Consider the following 15,152-nt stretch of genomic DNA (forward strand, 5'->3'; position numbering starts at 1 on the left):
GCAAAGACTGGGACAAGTGGCTGCCTTTCCTTCTTTTTGCCTATCGGGAAGTACCCCAGGCCTCAACAGGATTCTCCCCTTTTGAGCTCCTTTATGCCCATCCTGTTAGAGGACCCTTGGATGTGCTGAAAGAGAGCTGGGAAGATACACATAAGCCCAGTAAGCAAAGCATTCTGACTTATGTCCTCAAGATGAGAGAGCAACTCCAAAAGACCACAGCTCAAGCCCGAAAGAACTTGCTCCAGTCCCAAGCCCAGCAGAAAGAGTGGTATGACAAAGCAGCCCGAACACGCAGTTTCAATCCTGGTGATAAGGTCCTTTTGCTGTTGCCAACATTGGAAAACAAGTTGTTGGCGAAGTGGCAAGGTCCCTATGAAGTAAAGCGGAAAGTGGGTCCAGTGACCTACGAAATCGAAATTCCTTCCAGAAGCCAGCCTCTGCAGGTATTCCACATCAACATGCTAAAGAAATGGCATTCCCATATACCATCATCAGATATGGCCGAAAGCACAGCAGCCCCAGTGATGGACAACGCTATGTTTGTGAGAGCAGTAGCAGAGGAGGAGGAGGTAGAAGAGCAATACATCCCTGGACATCCAGGCAAGAGTGAACTAAATCTCAGTCACTTGACTGAGAAACAGAAACAGCAGCTGATGGGATGCTTACCTGACCAACTTTTCATGGAGTCACCCAGTAGAACAGACCTGATCAGTCACTCCATAATTCTGAACGACCCCAAACCCATCCGACAACCTGTCTATCGTGTACCTGAAAGACTGCTGCCAGTGATGAAAGAGGAGCTAAAAACCATGCAGAGTCTGGGGGTAATAGAACCATCCACCAGTGAATGGAGCAGCCCTATTGTACTGGTACCGGTTCTCCGGTTCTGCCTGGACTTCCGTAAACTGAATAGTGTCAGTAAGTTTGACCCTTACCCCATGCCAAGGGTAGATGAGCTGGTTGAAAGACTTGGAAGAGCAAAATACCTCAGTACTCTAGATCTCTGCAAGGGGTACTGGCAAGTTCCATTGAAGCCAGAATGCAAGGATGTCCCCATTTGGACACTTTCAGTTCCAGGTTCTTCTATTTGGGCTTCATGGTGCTCCAGCAACATTTCAGAGAATGATGGACAAGATTCTCCAAGGGACGGAAATGTTTGCTGCAGCCTACTTGGACGATATTATCATCTTTAGCCAGAGCTGGGAGGAACATCTAGGGCATCTCCAAGAGGTGCTAAAGAGGATAAAGACTGCTGGATTGACCATCCGCCCAGACAAGTGTGGCCTGGCCAAGGCTGAGACCCAATACCTGGGGTATGTACTGGGACATGGGGTGGTCCGACCACAAGTTGGTAAAATTGAAGCCATTAAGAATGCTGAGAGGCCTGTGACCAAAAAGCAGGTACGGTCCTTTTTGGGACTGGTTGGCTGGTACCGAAGGTTTGTACCAAACTTTTCAGCCCGGGCAGTTGCCCTGACTAACCTCACCAAAAAGTGCCACCCAAACAAGGTGAATTGGACTATGGACTGTGAAAAGGCCAGGATTTGAAGGACTCGTTATGTGAGGAACCACTGCTTCAGAGTCCTGACTTTGAGCAACTGTTTACTGTGCAGACTGATGCTTCAGAGCATGGCCTAGGAGCTGTGCTGTTACAGGATGAACAAGGACATCTAAAACCCATTGCCTATATCAGTAGAAAGCTCCTTCCCCGAGAGACAAAGTACTCAACGGTGGAGAAGGAATGTCTTGCAATGAAATGGGCATTAGACTCTCTGCAATACTATTTGCTGAGACGCAAGTTTCGGCTAGAGACTGACCATCGGGCACTGGCCTGGTTGGGCAAAATGAGGGACACTAATGCCCGAATAACTAGGTGGTTTCTAGCCATTCAGCCCTTTGATTTTGAGGTACTGTACAAGAAAGGGGCACAGAATTGTACTGCTGATTTTCTCTCAAGGACACCTCAAGAGGTGTCAGGAGAGGGAGGGGTAAATGTCACAGATGGCCTGTGACCTAAGACTAAAAGGACTTTTATTTTGACAGGACTGCTGAAGTGCATGTACACCCATAAACAGTTTACACCAATACACACACACAATCTACATGCCGGCAAAATAACATCGTATACTAGATGTGTGGTTATTTTTCTGTTTAGGTGGTGTGATAGGCTCTCTTCTTAGTTCCATGTTTTTATTAATATAATTTTCTTTTCTTTTGTTGGTTGTTTGTTTTGTCTCAATGCTAAATGTTTTGTTTTGTTATATGATTTAACATTCAAAGAAACCACACCAAACTCTTTTACAAATGTTAACAGTTTATTTCCCCTGTAACAAACTAACATATACACATAAAATACTGTTATACTCACATTGTGGGTCACCTCTCTACTGGCAAACCCCTGTGCAGCGACGGCTGCCATTTTAAAGCTTCTAATTGCCCAATTGGAAGGGCACTTTCATTGTCAGTGACATCACAGGGGGAAATCAGGGAAATTATCATTTCTCAGACATTTTTCTTTGCAATGTTGGGACATAATTTTGTAATTATTAGTGTGATGCATAGGTTGCATGTTAATACCATTTGTTTAAAATATATGTGTAGTTTTATCTTGCTTTAAAATTATCATTTATTTATACATGGTATGTTCCAGAAGTGGGAGGAGCCTAACTCTATAAAAGGGCTCCTGGCAGCCATTTTTAGGAGAGTGTTTGGAGTGTGGGATCACTCCTTGTATTTTTGGGCTTTTGCCTTAGTTTTTGTTACTGTATATATGTTTGCTTGGGAATCACTTTTGCACCAAAATAAACACCCTGGATTGAAAATTCTTCTCCATCGTCATTGATTTTACACCTTCACCGACGGTACACCCTAACAGAAACTCTAAAATTTCCTATGCTAAAAACCTTTTTAAAAACATATATTAATAAAATTTCTGAATGAAAAAAAGCTCATATATAAATAAAAAGGCACTTTATATATATATATATAGAGAGAGAGAGAGAGAGAGAGAGAGAGAGAGAGAATGTTTGAAGTTGATTAGATTAGTTATTATATTAGTTGATTGTTTTGTGGAATGGCATCAAAATTGTAACTTTAACTTTGCACAAAAAGTTTTTTTTCGTGTCTTGTGGCTATATTATTAAAACAGAATATAACATTTATGGATTTACCCCATTCACTTCCACTGTAAGTGCCTCACTGTAATCCAAATGTTTTGATTTTCTTTCAAAATTATGTCACAATTGAGCTTAAATAAATGTAACCTGGAATTTTTCTTTAACATCCCCAGTAAGAATATTATCAGAATGTAAAAGGTTTCAAAAGTTAAACTGAACATAGCTAGCTCTATGGGCTACGGCTTTGCAGATCTTAGGATTGTTATAAATATTGTATGTACAATTTTTTCATTTTGACATAAAGAACAACATTTTGTTATATTATCCAGATTTCTCAGAGAAATCCTGCCCTCTATATCACTAATCAGTTTGTTCCGTAATAAGCAATACGTCAGTACTGTTCTTAAGTGACACGTGACCGGAGAGGTACAGTGTGTCCTAAGCTTATAAAGATATGAGTATTTACTGTGTAAACAAATTACTGTCACCTCCTCCTGATGGGACTGCACATACTGCCATCTAGTGGAATACTTTTTTTAAGTCACAGTAACTATTATAACAATAAGAAAAGGCAAAGACAAGGAATAATTCAAATAAATAAATCTTTATTGAAATCATTCCTTAGTGAAATACGCATTCATGAGGGCATTTGCATTTTGCTTTGTATCATATAATGTGGCCACTGGAAAATAAATGTTCATTGAGACTGTATGCAAAAGATCAAGTCTCAAACATCAAGACAAATGTTGACTGTCTTGCCAACATTGCACAGCTGGAGCTCGTTCGGCATCACTAAGACTAAGAGTTAGCCCCCGTCCGAGGCCCTTTCATGATGAAGGTCTTTGCCTCGTCATCAATCTCGTCCATGATTCTCTCCTGCCTGACTGAGAGAATAGTGTAGCTGACTGATGGAGTGATAGAGTAGTTAAGGCCATTAAGTCACACAACTGGAGTATGAGTAGCCTATGTAAAAATGTGCTATTGACATATTTAACAGAAAGAAATAGATTATGGTGCTACCATGATAATACAATGTTTTTTGAGTCATGGAAATCTTTATTCTACATTATTCACTGTCATTTGGTACTCTTATATATATTTTTTAACGATTTTTTGTTTTCAAAAGAAGTCTCTTCTGTCATCAAGGCTGCATTTATTTAATAAAAAATGAAAAAAAAATGGAAAAAGTGAAATATTATGACAATTTAAAATAACTGTTTTCTATTTGAATATATTTAAAATGTAATTTATTTCTGTGATGACAAAGGTGAACTTTCAGCATTATTACATTATTTCAGCATATATTAGTCTTCAGTGTCACATGATCCTTCACAAATCAGTCTAAGATGATTTGCTGCTCAAGAAACATTTATTATTATTATTATTATTATTATTATTATCAATGTTTATGAATAGAAAATTCAAAAGAACAGCATTTATCTGAAATAGAAATCTTTTGTAACATTATACTGTACATTTATATGGAATGGCCTTCAGGGTTAGGAATGTTCTGAATATACACACACACACACACACACACACATATATATATATATATATATATATATATACATACATATACATACATATATACAGTGGGGAGAACAAGTATTTGATACACTGCCGATTTTGCAGGTTTTCCTACTTACAAAGCATGTAGAGGTCTGTAATTTTTATCATAGGTACACTTCAACCGTGAGAGATGGAATCTAAAACAAAAATCCAAAAAATCACCTTGTATGATTTTTAAATAATTAATTTGCATTTTATTGCATGACATAAGTATTTGATCACCTACCAACCAGTAAGAATTCCGGCTCTCACAGACCTGTTAGTTTTTCTTTAAGAAGCCCTCCTGTTCTCCACTCATTACCTGTATTAACTGCATCTGTTTGAACTCGTTACCTGTATAAAAGACACCTGTCCACACACTCAATCAAACAGACTCCAACCTCTCCACAATGGCCAAGACCAGAGAGCTGTGTAAGGACATCAGGGATAAAATTGTAGACCTCCACAAGGCTGGGATGGGCTACAGGACAATAGGCAAGCAGCTTGGTGAGAAGGCAACAACTGTTGGCGCAATTATTAGAAAATGGAAGAAGTTCAAGATGTCAATCTCCCTTGGTCTGGGGCACCATGCAAGATCTCACCTCGTGGGGCATCAATGATCATGAGGAAGGTGAGGGATCAGCCCAGAGCTACACGGCAGGACCTGGTCAATGACCTGAAGAGAGCTGGGACCACAGTCTCAAAGAAAACCATTAGTAACACACTACGCTGTCATGGATTAAAATCCTGCAGCGCACACAAGGTCCCCCCTGCTCAAGCCAGCGCATGTCCAGGCCCGTCTGAAGTTTGCCAATGACCATCTGGATGATCCAGAGGAGGAATGGGAGAAGGTCATGTGGTCTGATGAGACAAAAATAGAGCTTTTTGGTCTAAACTCCACTCGCCGTGTTTGGAGGAAGAAGGAGGATGAGTACAACCCCAAGAACACCATCCCAACCATGAAGCATGGAGGTGGAAACATCATTCTTTGGGGATGCTTTTCTGCAAAGGGGACAGGACAACTGCACCGTATTGAGGGGAGCATGGATGGGGCCATGTATCGCGAGATCTTGGCCAACAACCTCCTTCCCTCAGTAAGAGCATTGAAGATGGGTCGTGGCTGGGTCTTCCAGCATGACAACGACCCGAAACACACAGCCAGGGCACAGGAGTGGCTCCGTAAGAAGCATCTCAAGGTCCTGGAGTGGCCTAGCCAGTCTCCACACCTGAACCCAATAGAAAATCTTTGGAGGGAGATGAAAGTCCGTATTGCCCAGCGACAGCCCGAAACCTGAGGAATCTGGAGAAGGTCTGTATGGAGGAGTGGGTCAAAATCCCTGCTGCAGTGTGTGCAAACCTGGTCAAGAACTACAGGAAACGTATGATCTCTGTTATTGCAAACAAAGGTTTCTGTACCAAATATTAAGTTCTGCTTTTCTGATGTCATGCAATAAAATGCAAATTAATTACTTAAAAATCATACAATGTGATTTTCTGGATTTTTGTTTTAGATTCCATCACTCACAGTTGAAGAGTACCTATGATAAAAATTACAGACCTCTACATGCTTTGTAAGTGGGAAAACCTGCAAAATCGGCAGTGTATCAAATACTTGGTTCTCCACACTGTAGATATATATATATATATATATATATATATATATATACATACACATATATATATATACATACACATATATATAATATTATCTTAGCTAATACTAAGTAAATAACAGTTTTACTGTAGTAACGATGGTATTTTATAAGAAACTATGGTTACCATGTAATTTTTTTAAAAATAATACCAGTAAGAACGTTCTAAAATAAATTGGCAGAGTAGAAAAGTACGAGCAGTATTAATTATATAGTTTTTAAATTAAATGTACAAAACGATGTTTATCCACTTATGAAAATAAATCATTTGAGGCTCAGCTGTCATGTTATGAAACTATGAAGGATACATATGCCCACCACAAAGGCTCCGATGGTCAGTCCCGTGATCAAATTACGGCTTCGGAGTTGTTTTGAGTGCCTTTTCCAGTATTCCAGTTCCTGCTGTCTTTTAAGCATCTGTTTCTGGGCAGGTGTAAGATGTTTCGGCGCAGCAGAGGACGCGTCTGGAGTCTTTCCCTCCATGTTTGTTCCGTCTTCTGTGACGTCAGGCGCTGCACCAATCAAATCATCCATATGCGATACGTCAGGTGTCTCACTGCGAACAACCAGGAGGTGTCGCTATAACTACGAGGAATATTTTGGCTAGGACTTTTTCACCAACAGGGTTTAGATTAAGCCAGGAGTAGTTAGATAGTTAAATTAGGACATTTAAGTAGCTTTTTTAAACGTGCCTTAGAAAAAAAAAAAAACATATCTGTGCATCCTGAGACAAAACAATGGCACTGACATCTTAAAAATATCTTAAAATATACAAAAACATCTTAAAATATAGTTATATAAAATATAGCTCAAACATGCATTTTAGTCTGGGACAAGACTTAAGCCTTGTCTGTGAAACTGGGCATTAGTATGACATGAAACTCCTTCATTTATTATTCCATTATGGAGGGCCAAACCTGAAACAAATAGATTCATAATTTATTTCCCAATGAGAAAATAACTAAAATTTAGTTTCTATTAATTTTCTCTTTCTATGCATTATATGTAAGAATAATTCCCCCTCCCCCTAAATAATTATAAACAATCATAGATAGTGTAGTGCAGGAAGATGCGTATTTAAAAAAAATCTTAATCACACATTTTTGACAATTAAAAAAGTACATAATCTTGTTTAAATTGACAAACTGGTTATTGAATGCTTGACAATATCTCAGGGAACAATAAACAAAGACAGGAAACCAAAGAGTGAAAACCAAGGCACCATATTTATTTATCATTTCTCACATTGCATTGATATATTGTCCAGTGATAATATCTGTTCACTATCTTAAATTGATGTACATACTTTTCATCTGACTTGCAAAATTATTATTGTATATATGCACTCTTTTAATACTAATAACATTTATTTCTTATATCTTTGATACATTTCCTAGATTTCAGTAATTACCAGTGTAAAAACTATGCACATATTTGCATAAAATTAAATATGGTTAATCTGTTTTATTTACAGAATATTTATCTCTGTAATGAAATTAAATTGCCAATTATTTCTTAACCATACTTTTATATAAACAACATATGTAAAATATGTACAGCTTTAGTCTACATCCACATTTTCCTTTACTGCATAATGTTCCATTGTTCATATTCGTTTTCATACGTCTGTACATTGCACTGTCAGCATTTTATAAACACGTTTGATCTTAAACATTAAAGACAGTGAAAAATGTTAGTCAGTATACAGTTTCTTTTCAGTCTCCTAAGCAATAAAGTTCATTGGCCTAGAGCTTCCTCCACATTGGTGATCAAGCAAGATCTTCTTTCAGAGAAAAATTACAAATCAAGCAAATGTCCATACCTTTGTTGAGGACCTTTACTTGGTCATTCAACATCTGGAAAAACCTTTTCACAGGAAAAACCTTGTTTGCTTGGCTAATTCAAAAATGTTGTTGTTCCACAGGAACTGTTTTGGATGAGTAGCAATAATATACAGTATATTATTCAGTAACAAGTACAAGTTTGTGCTCTGCTTGTCTAATATCTTCAAAGCAATTGTTGCAAGTTATTTCTTACTGAGAACTCCACAACGGTCTCATCTCAAACATAAAACCATGACAAATTAGAATTTGTCTTTCTTTATAAGATCTGTTTGATCGTATCGGCTGATGGTCCCTTCGGCTTTTTGCTCTCTTGATTTTGGCAGTAACAAAAACACAGATTGAATTCAAGAACAAGGCAGTTTCGAGGTGCAGATCCTCTTGATGTTTCGCAGGGCACTTATTGGTTGAGACGTTTTGATTAGTCTAATGAAAAAAAGTATTGAATGGGACAGTCAATATCCAATCAGTGGACAGAAAACAGTCAGTAACCATGTTCATTTCTCTGGAAAGATGATGGGAACGACAGAAGATGTGCTGATGGTTGTATTATCTTTCCTAGCATTTTGTAATTTCATTTGGTTTGGAAGAGCTCAATGAACTCGTTGAGGATGAGCTCCACAATCTGGTTCTGAAAGACCATGTGCATGGTGATGTTGGACTCCTCCTGCGGTCTCAGCAACGTTGGGCCGAACACGATGGCCATACTTTGGACAGACATGCGGTTCTGCTCACCATGGTCAATTACTCTGAAAGATGGGTAAATGGATTTAGTACTTCAACAGACAAAACCAACATATGTGAGAAAATACTACATTAAAACGGAGCAAAAAAAAGAGGTCCATACTTTCGGAGATGTTTGAAGAGAACCTCCATGGTGTCGTGGTTGGGTAAAGGCAAGTTTCTCACCAGATCTCGTATATACGACACTTTCTGGCTGTAGTCACTCATTTCTAGAAAACAAGTACAATTTTTGATTTTTATCCCGGTGAATTGTAGTTATAGATATAATAATCAAAACTCGTAAAGAATCATACCAAATCAAATCGCTGTCAAAGCAAATATACTGTACATCCATGTCAAAAATATATTATTTTTAATATCTAACAAACTCTAACAATCTAACAAAGATTTATTAGGTACACCATTCATTTGTTCTCTAAAACAGGACAGTTATACTCACGGATGGCTGCGATGAACCTATCAAAAAAGCTGAATGGGAAAAGAGGCTCAGGAAGTTCACGTAAGAAAAGCTTCAAAGCCCCTGTGATCACATGGATCTCTTCCCACTGCCCGTCCTCCAGATCCAGATCATCTTCTACAGAGAGAAAGGCAAATGCAGTTTTGTATCATCAATAAAACAACCTTTTTTTAAAAATAAGAAATCATTGTTTGAAGGAGATCTCGCATTAAGTTATTATGATTTTACAGCATTAACAATATATATTTATAATAATTTTTTTAGAGCAGAATAGTTAAAGTACAATGACAAAACAATTAAAAACTAAGCTCTTTCAATTTGAAATTTGATGAAATTAAAAAAAAATTGTCCTGGTGAGAATGTTTTAAAAACAATTTTTAAATAAAATTCTGAATAAAATCTTTTACTATAGCTGTAGCAGTTGTGGTGTTTTGTTTATTTCCAGAGTATAGTCTATAAATTCACTGTGATATAGTGAACTACTCAATCCATAATGGTGGATGTGTACGGTGAAACGGTTTAAACACAATAAAAGTAATTGCGGTGATCTTTCACGATGTGTCTAGTTCTTGTTTACCATGATCAGCTTTAAATCGCAGCTTCTGGATGACAGCCAGGTTCCCGCTCACTCTGTAGATTCCATCTATTTTCAGACCTGCACCAGGCAAACAAACACTGACACTTTAGATTACTTTTCTTAAGGCCCGTTCACACCAAGAACGATAATTATATTATATCTTTTTGTTTATTAGAAGCATGCTGCAGTTTTGTTGTCCACCGCTTTAAATGCTCAAGGAAGAATTTTGATTGGCTGTCAATGCTTTTATCGTTTATCAGATGGAAATAAATAGTTGTGAGAGTGATTCCAATGATATTGTTTCTCTGTGCTGTTATCGTTATAGTAGACGTTCTTTTACATTCAGAACGATTTTTAAAACGATTTCTTTATCGTTATATTTAACGTCCTTGGTGTGAACAGGCCTTAACTCAAACTCGTTATCAAAATGATTGCTTACCCCTTTTCTCAATAGATCTGATACATTTTTCCATAAACTTGGGCACGGTTGTGTTTTCCCGATGACAGAGGGTATCTAGGTGGCAGCCAAACACATTCTCTGTAAACAAAGGAACAAACTGAAAGTTAAAATCATTTACTATAGTAAAACAGGAAGTGAATATAAGATAAGAACCAGTCCATTACAGTCAATTTCTCATTGATATCTGCTTGAATTCTTTGAAACAGGGTCTTCTATATATGTATGGACTGAACAGTGTCACTGATTAAATTCATGTTGAAAGGCAAAAGTTGAAACTAGCCTTTGATGTAGCCCTTCTCTTTGACCGACTGTAAGGTGGGACGCCTCTGGAGGAACTTGCGTAGCTTGGTACGGACACGGCCCTGTTCTGTGTCTATGCTACTTGTTGAACTCAGTCTTGTTGCTATAAGAAAAATATGTGAAAACTCAAAGATGCTGGATTAAGTCATTGATAACAGTTATGTATGTGATGTGCATCTGATTCAGTTTCTCACATTCAGTCTTCTTCTCTTTATCTGCAAGCAATGGAGATTTTTCTGGGATCTCTTCCACTTCATCCTCTGAGTAATGGCCATGGTCATGCTGTGAAAGATCACAACATACTTTCAACATTGTTTTAAGCAAATGTGAGGGGGGGGGTAGACAAATCTTGTGTTGTACTGTATGTGGCCAGCATGGGGCAGCACTCACCAGCAGTCTGATAGTGTCCAAAATGATCTTGTGCCAGTCATGTATGATGCTGTCTGTGTCATACTGTATCAGATACTCAGAGCCGTGACGTGTCTTGAGCTGCTCAGTGACATGGACAGTATTACAGGCTTTAATATTAGAAATATGATCTGTATATGCCTACAAGAAAATCTCTAAAGGGCAAAAGTCAACCATTATTGCCAGCAATCAATATCAAAGCTGTAAATTAACATATTTGTGCATAAGATAACATACTTCTAGGCTTTACCACACCTTAAACTACAACACATGTTCATAATAGTGCAAGAGTTATAACAGCATTTGTGTTTTATTGCCAAAACAAAGGTCACAGTCACACTGGCCTATGAACTGATTTGAATTCAGAGAAACTATTCAGGAAACTTCAGTCATAATTCTAGGAAAAGCAATGTAATAAATTTCACAGGATGCAAGTCCTTTGTTTATTTATTTTCAGAGACTGTGCTGAGTCACAGTGATTACCTCTAAAACATTCTTCTTGCTTGACTTTTCTTTAGATGCCCATGACAAAGTTGCTCCTTTCAGTTCCACGGTGTACTCTGGGACAATCTGATTGGACTTGGTCTGCAGGAGACGAACCAATGGCAATCAGTTTATATGAAAGTAGCTTTCTTTAGTAAACTTAATCAAACATTACATTTAAATGTATTATTAAAGGGATAGTTCACCCAAAAATCACCCTCAGGCTGTTCCAAACCTGTATGAATTTCTTTCTTCTGTTGAACACAAAAAGATATTTTGAAGAATGTTGGTAACCAGACAGTTGATGACGCCCATTGATTTCCATAGTTTTTTTGGGGTTTTTTTCTACTATGGAAGTCAATGGCTACCGTCAACTGTCTGGTTACCAACATTCTCCAAAATATATTCTTTTGTGTTCAACAGAAGAAAGAAATTAATACAGATTTGGTACAACATGAGGGTAAATAAATGATGTCAAAATTTTCATTTTTGGGTGAACTATTCCTTTAAATTATCATCTTTTAAAAGATGATGGCAAAGGTAATCTGAATGTAAAAATACAGGATAAAAATGAGCATGTAGAATTTCATATAATCCTAAATAACCTCAAATATAAATATAAACTTACAGACATCCCAGCAGGTGTAAATTTAGGGTCTTTGTGGAAAGTGAGTATGCCATCATGGAGAACGGTCCACGACTGCGCCCAATTCTTCCTGCACAGACAGCAGCAGGATTTCAACATTTCAGAGCAGAGAGACTTGTTGAAAAAACACATTAACTGGGCCCTAGAGATCTATCTACCTGCAGAGTTCAGATCCAACACACCTGTCTGTAATTATCAAGTGCTCCAGGGCCCAGTTGTTCAAAAAGTTCAGAGTGATCTGGATTTGGAAATCTCATGTTTTGCTATCCAGAATGAGGTAATCCTTATTTTTCTGTTTAAACTATTTAAAAATCCTCTTATGACTGTGCCAATGCAATTTACAATAGTGATTAAAAAACACAACATTTAATATCTTATTTTTGTTGAATATTTACAGCTGTTTATGGCACAATAATCTCTTTTTTCTTTTTTACTTTACTTTTGTAGGCTTCCGTACGGCTTAATAGGTTGCCTAATGTCTACTTCTAATTAATTACTTTAACAGTTAAACTAATCAAGAGCAAAATAAAAAAAAAATATGTGTGTAACACTAGGTTCCCAAATGAAGACGGTGATAATGCAGATTCAAATAAATAGAGGATTTATTCCAAACGTGATAACAAGCCAACGTAGGAGACAATGTGCACTTGACACAAACAATAACCGAAAAGGGATACAACAGAACAGGAAGTATAAATACACAAGCAGACTAAACAAGGAACAGCTGACAAGACTGAACTGAATGGAAACCATAGAGACTAACGAGAACAGGTGGAGACAAGACAGAACATAATTGTGACAGTATTTGACCAGTATTAACGTTTTATTACACATTTGTTCCTGAAATCCACCCTTCTGCTGGGATCAGTATAATCCTGATTTTATTGGATCAAAGGTATCCAATCTTACTAAAAAGTTTTGAACAACACAAACTGATGGTTTGATCAAGATCAAAACCAGGGTTGGATTTTGTGATCTAATCTGATTTCAGAATCCTTTTTTTCTTTTGAACAACCCATTTTCAAGATTTGATCCGATCTGATAACTTTCAAACAACTGGGCCCTGAAGATCTTAATTAGCTGGTTCAGTTGTGTTTGATCAATGTTGGAGCTGGATTTTGCAGAAAGGTAGATCTCCAAGAAAAGGATTGCCCTAAGGTAAAACATAAAAACTAAGGGTATGTTTACACGACAACAATGTACGCATACAGACAACAACGTTGTCAAAAACGATCCCCGTTCACACAGATCCACGAAAACGACTAAAAACGCTGTATTCATGCCAGGCCAGTAGTTGGCGATGTCACTTTGTAAAGAAACACTACACGCCTATAGACTGAACCATAGACAGTATAAGAAGTGGACAGAGCCATCTCATTGGATCTCAATTGAGACAAGTGAAGCCCATTTTTAGCGATTTCTTAGCACTTCCTTTCCTGACGCGCAGACTCAAACCGAGCAAAGCGTTTCACGGACCACGTGAGCAACCCGTCTGTCTTCTAGTAGCTGTGCCAAGAGAAATCTGAATCATTCCCTTCCGAATCTTGCAGACACGGAGAGTGTGAGTAGGAATTGTCCATGAGCTTTGAGCATGAGCAACTTTTGCTAGGTATTCTGATTAATTATATTGCCATTTTGCCTCCACGTCCCCCCGATTGCCCGCGAGCTTCTCCTCCCGTCCATACGGTAATCTCTCTACTGTGCGACAGAGAGACGCGTGGTTATGACGCAATCGTTAGCCTACTTTTACAAAAACTGCTTCTACGGGGCCATAACATAAGCTACAAGGTAATGGAGCATTTTATACATTGTCGTGTTTCTTTAGAAATAAATAATGGACAAATGGAGTCTTCAAACGCCTCAGATGTAAAGTTATTCGCTGTCAAAGTGTAGCCAAAATGAATGGGAGTCAATGGGATGCTAACTGCAGGTGAAGTTCTGCTACAAGATGGTGGCACGCGGCCGGCTTCAACTTCTGGTCGACTTCCTTCCCGCCTGGGACTGAACGCGTAATACGCATGCACATGACTTCATCATTTTCACAGATTCACGTGTTTTGTAGTTTACATGGAGACAATAACAGTATCGTTACAAAAACTCGCACTTTGAAACCAGCTTTCGAAAGTTTGCGTTTTCAGGCAGGTCATGTAAATGAACTAAAAGGTTTTCCATTTTTAGTTGAAAACGGTGTCGTGTAAACGGCCCCTAAACCGATGACTGATTTACATGCTTTTTTTCCCATCAATACTTAGGTGAAGTATGACTACTGTTTAACCACAGAAAAAAGCTGTTGATTCAAGGCCCCACCTCAGCCTCTTTCCATTCTCAGCGACTTTGGTCTTGTTGAGAATCCCAGCCTTCTCCAGCGATGACTGCTGAACGCAAAAGACAAGGGGTTGTTTGTCAGATTAAACATGAATAAATCAAACCAAGGACAAACATAAACCATTTGTTCATTATATAATGACAAGTAAAGTAAACAAGAACTAAATTTCAGAGCTTAGAGATTTGATGGTAAATTTTGTTTGATGTGAGTGCAACAGTTGTTAAAAAAAAGTGCGTGTTAGTTCAGTTCTGTCTGTAGAATGTTTAATGAGTAATGATAGAATAGCATGCCACAAAACAACATGATCTACAGCTACTGATGAATGACAAACATTTAAAGGGATAGTTCACCCAAAAATGAAAATGCTGTCATCATTTACTCTTCCTCAAGTTGTTCCAAACCTGTATGACTTTCTTTCTTCTGCTGAACACAAAAGAATATATTTTAAAGAAGGTTGGTAATTAAACAGTTGCTGGTCCCCATTGACTTCCATAGTATTTTGTTTTCCTACTATGGAAGTCAATGGGGTCCATCAGTCGTTTGGTTACCGACTTTCTTCAAAATATCTTCTTTTGTGTTCAGCAGAAGAAA

General features: G+C 37.9%; 2 protein-coding genes across 11 annotated transcripts in view; both read right to left on the reverse strand.

Annotated features, from left to right (window-relative positions):
- Window positions 1–3,704: 3,704 nt before the first annotated feature.
- On the reverse strand, window positions 3,705–6,836 carry coa3b (cytochrome C oxidase assembly factor 3b). Its single transcript, XM_084136250.1, has 2 exons — window positions 6,628–6,836; window positions 3,705–4,021 (listed from the first exon to the last, which is right to left on the reverse strand). Exons 1-2 carry the CDS (start codon window positions 6,800–6,802, stop codon window positions 3,915–3,917), a joined length of 282 nt encoding a protein of 93 aa, XP_083992376.1. The 5' UTR covers window positions 6,803–6,836; the 3' UTR covers window positions 3,705–3,914.
- A 687-nt stretch (window positions 6,837–7,523) lies between these two features.
- The window catches only part of arhgap27l (Rho GTPase activating protein 27, like), a 28,920-nt gene continuing 21,291 nt past the window's right edge, over window positions 7,524–15,152 (reverse strand). For 6 of the 10 annotated variants that reach the window (XM_084089157.1, XM_084089153.1, XM_084089156.1 and 3 more), the window contains 11 exons: window positions 14,543–14,610; window positions 12,218–12,305; window positions 11,590–11,691; window positions 11,089–11,187; window positions 10,893–10,980; window positions 10,679–10,801; window positions 10,378–10,476; window positions 9,939–10,016; window positions 9,344–9,478; window positions 9,008–9,113; window positions 7,524–8,909 (listed from right to left, as the gene is read on the reverse strand). In XM_084089157.1, the coding sequence (XP_083945283.1) occupies window positions 8,735–8,909; window positions 9,008–9,113; window positions 9,344–9,478; window positions 9,939–10,016; window positions 10,378–10,476; window positions 10,679–10,801; window positions 10,893–10,980; window positions 11,089–11,187; window positions 11,590–11,691; window positions 12,218–12,305; window positions 14,543–14,610 (1,161 nt within the window). In that variant the 3' untranslated portion in view covers window positions 7,524–8,734. The remainder of the gene's footprint in view (window positions 8,910–9,007; window positions 9,114–9,343; window positions 9,479–9,938; window positions 10,017–10,377; window positions 10,477–10,678; window positions 10,802–10,892; window positions 10,981–11,088; window positions 11,188–11,589; window positions 11,692–12,217; window positions 12,306–14,542; window positions 14,611–15,152) is intronic. The other 4 variants (XM_084089155.1, XM_084089158.1, XM_084089154.1 and 1 more) reach the window with 1 other exon arrangement.

This window comes from Abramis brama (assembly GCF_963993115.1).
Source record: "Abramis brama genome assembly, chromosome: 1".
NCBI lineage: Eukaryota > Metazoa > Chordata > Actinopteri > Cypriniformes > Leuciscidae > Abramis > Abramis brama.

Bases quoted from the DNA above. Each gene is read 5' to 3' on its own strand.
- coa3b (XM_084136250.1), bottom strand. From the start codon at position 6,802: ATGGAGGGAAAGACTCCAGACGCGTCCTCTGCTGCGCCGAAACATCTT. The intron at 4,022-6,627 runs GTATCCTTCATA...TCACTCCATCAG, and splicing joins AGCCTTTGTGGTGGGCATAT to TCAGCTACACTATTCTCTCA.